Here is a 3,194-nt window from a genome sequence, read left to right as displayed (position 1 = left end):
AACCAGGTTAAGATGAACCCAGCAGACATAGCCAAAACAGCCTTCATAACCCACCGGGCGGTGTATGCCTACAAACTGATGCCTTTCGGGTTAAGGAACGCCGGATCCACATACCAGAAAGCCATGAATGAGATTTTCAAAGATCAACTTGGAAGGAATATTGGAATGCTACGTCGACGACATCATCTCCAAATCCACTTCGGTCCCGGGTCACATTTCTGATCTCAAAGAATGTTTTGAGAACATGAGAAGGACTAAGCTAAAGCTCAACCCGGACAAGTGCACCTTTGGAGTAGAAGCTGGAAAGTTTCTGGGTTTTATGGTAAGCAACCGGGGTATCGAGGCCAACCCGGAGAAGATTAAAGCTGTACAAGAGATGCAACCATCTCGGACTCAGAGGGAGGTCCAAAAGCTAGCAGGGTCCTTAGCGGCACTCCGAAGGTTTGTCTCCAAACTCGCTGACAGATGCCTACCATTCTTTGAGTTGTTAAAAGGGGCAAAAAACCAGAAATCAGTAGAATGGAGCCCGGATTGCCAAAGAGCCCTTGATGAGATCAAAGCATACCTGTCCAAACCCCCAATCCTGACAAAAGCCTTACCCGGAGAACCCCTCTACCTATACCTGTCAGCCGGTCCCTTTGTCGTCGGGGCAGCCTTGATCAGGGAAGAAGCCGAGCAGCAGAAGCCCGTCTACTATGTCAGCCAGGTCCTCAAAGATGCGGAGACCAGATACCCCAACTTAGAAAAATTTGCATTTGCATTGATCACCGCATCCAGGAAACTCAGACACTACTTTCAAGGGAGAGAAATCAGGATTGTCACAGACCAACCTTTAAGGAAAATCATCCACAAGCCAGACATCTCCGGGAGATTGGTAAATTGGGCAATCGAACTTAGCCAGTTCAGCCTAACATTCCTACCCCGGACAGCAGTCAAAGCCCAGGTCCTGGCAGACTTCGTGGTAGAATGCAACTTCCCTGAAAACCAGACAACTCCTATGGAAACCGAACCGGAAGCCCCAGCAGAACCCAACCCGGAGTCTTGGATACTCCATGTCGACGGATCCTCAACAACCGAAAGGTCAGGAGCCGGGCTAATCCTGAAGAGCCCGGATGGGTTCACCATCAAAACAGCAATCTCCTTCGGTTTCGCAGCAACCAACAACCAAGCGGAATACGAAGCCCTTCTAGCAGGGTTAAAGTTAGCCCGGACCCTGTCTATCCGAAATCTCATCATCTACAGTGACTCCCAAATTGTAGTCAGACAGACTAACGGAGAATACCTCGCCAAAGACCCGATCTTAACCAAGTATCAAGCCTTGGTAAAAAGCTACCTCACTCTGATCCCCGGATGCAAAATCTTGCAAATCAACAGGGAAGAAAATGTTGAAGCAGACAACCTCTCCAGGTTAGTCCAAAATTCAGCGGACCTGGATAGCTCAGTCTATTTCGAAGAGTTGCACAAGCCAACAATAGAACAGGAAGAAATTTTCGAAATCAACAACGACCCTACCTGGATGACTCCCCTGATCAACTACATAGAGAAGGGAGAGTTACCCGAAGACAAGGGGAAAGCACAACGGCTGAAAGCTAAGGCGGCCAAATTTTTTGTCGAAGAAGGAACACTCTTTCGCCGGACCTACTCATCCCCAATCCTGAAATGCATAGGTCCGGAGGAGGCCGAATATTGTCTAAGAGAAGTTCACGAAGGGATCTGTGGAGATCACATGTCAGCAAAAGGCCTGGCATATAAAATCATCCGGCAAGGCTACTACTGGCCAACTATACACCAAGACGCTATGGAATTTGTGAAAAGATGCAAGAACTGTCAGCTGTTCAGCAACGTGCCCCGGGTAAGCCCTGTCCTACCTTCCTCAGTTTTATCCCCGATCCCCTTTGCTGTATGGGGAATAGACATCATGGGACCCTTTCCCCGGGCTAAAGGAGACCTCAGATACTTGCTCGTCTCCATTGATTATATGACCAAGTGGGTTGAAGCCAAGGCAATGCGGACGATCAATCAGCAGGATGTCATCCGGTTCATGGACAACATCCTGATGAGATTTGGGCTACCAAGAGTCCTGGTCTCAGATAATGGACCCCAGTTCATAGGGTTGGACTTTGAAAGCTACCTGGCTGAAAGAGGCATCAAGCACAAAAAGTCCTCAGTCGCCTATCCTCAAGGAAATGGCCAGGTAGAGGTCACCAACCGGATCCTCCTGAGAGGAATTAAAAAAAGGCTAGAAGAAAGCAAGAGCAAGTGGCCAGAAGAACTACCTCATGTCCTCTGGTCATACCGAACTAGTCCTCGGACAAGCACCGGAGAAACTCCCTTCAAATTGGCCTATGGAACGGAGGCAATGCTCCCAATCGAAGTCGGGTCACCTTCCCACAGAGCGATCAACTTTGATGAAATTGCGAATGAAGAAGGACTCCGGGTCAACCTGGACTTGGTAGATGAGGTCCGAGATCAGGCAATCGCAAGAATGGAAAAGTACAAAGAGAAGACCCGGGATCATTTCAGCAAAAAATCCCGGGTTAGGAATTTTCAAACAGGAGACCTGGTCCTACGAGACACCGAAGCCTCTGATCCAACCAACACTGGCAAGTTGATGCCTAAGTGGGAAGGCCCTTACAAAGTCAAAGAAGTCCTAAGGCCGGGCACCTACAAATTGGAGCATATGGACGGGTCAGAAGTATCCAACACCTGGCATGGTCTTAGGTTGAGGAAGTTCTATCAGTAAAAACAACGAGAAGGAAGGATCCCAGAAGACAGCTACATATCCCTAAAAGCAATCATGTACTTTTGATCATTCTCAAAGCTGTGTAATAGTTTTAATATCAATGAAGTCTTTTGCTGCCGATGAATCTATGTTATTATTTACTTAGAAAATTTCTAAGGCAACCAAGCAACATCAACAGTCAACCCGGGAAGAATCTACCCGGGTCCATCCATGCAACCATTTAACTTGGAAAATTTCTAAGTATAAAAAGCAAAAGAAAGCATACAACCCGGGCATGGTATACCCGGATCCATCCAAAACAATCATTTCCTTAGAAAAAAAAAAATTCTAAGTGCAAACATATTTAAGCAATCAACCCGGGTAGATGCTGCCCGGGTCCATCTATCTCATTTACTTAGAAAAAATTTCTAAGTGCAAACATATTTAAGCAATCAACCCGGGTAGATGCTGC

General features: G+C 47.1%; 1 protein-coding gene across 1 annotated transcript; it reads left to right on the top strand.

The window, feature by feature from the left end:
- Positions 1–244: 244 nt before the first annotated feature.
- On the top strand, positions 245–2,743 carry LOC135149623 (uncharacterized). The gene has a single exon (XM_064085379.1). It carries the CDS (start codon positions 245–247, stop codon positions 2,741–2,743), a length of 2,499 nt encoding a protein of 832 aa, XP_063941449.1.
- Positions 2,744–3,194: the final 451 nt, after the last annotated feature.

Source organism: Daucus carota, chromosome 9, assembly GCF_001625215.2.
Source record: "Daucus carota subsp. sativus chromosome 9, DH1 v3.0, whole genome shotgun sequence".
Classification (NCBI taxonomy): Eukaryota; Viridiplantae; Streptophyta; class Magnoliopsida; order Apiales; family Apiaceae; genus Daucus; species Daucus carota.
Note: the sequence above shows the minus strand (reverse complement) of the source record. Positions and strands in the feature narration are given on the sequence as shown.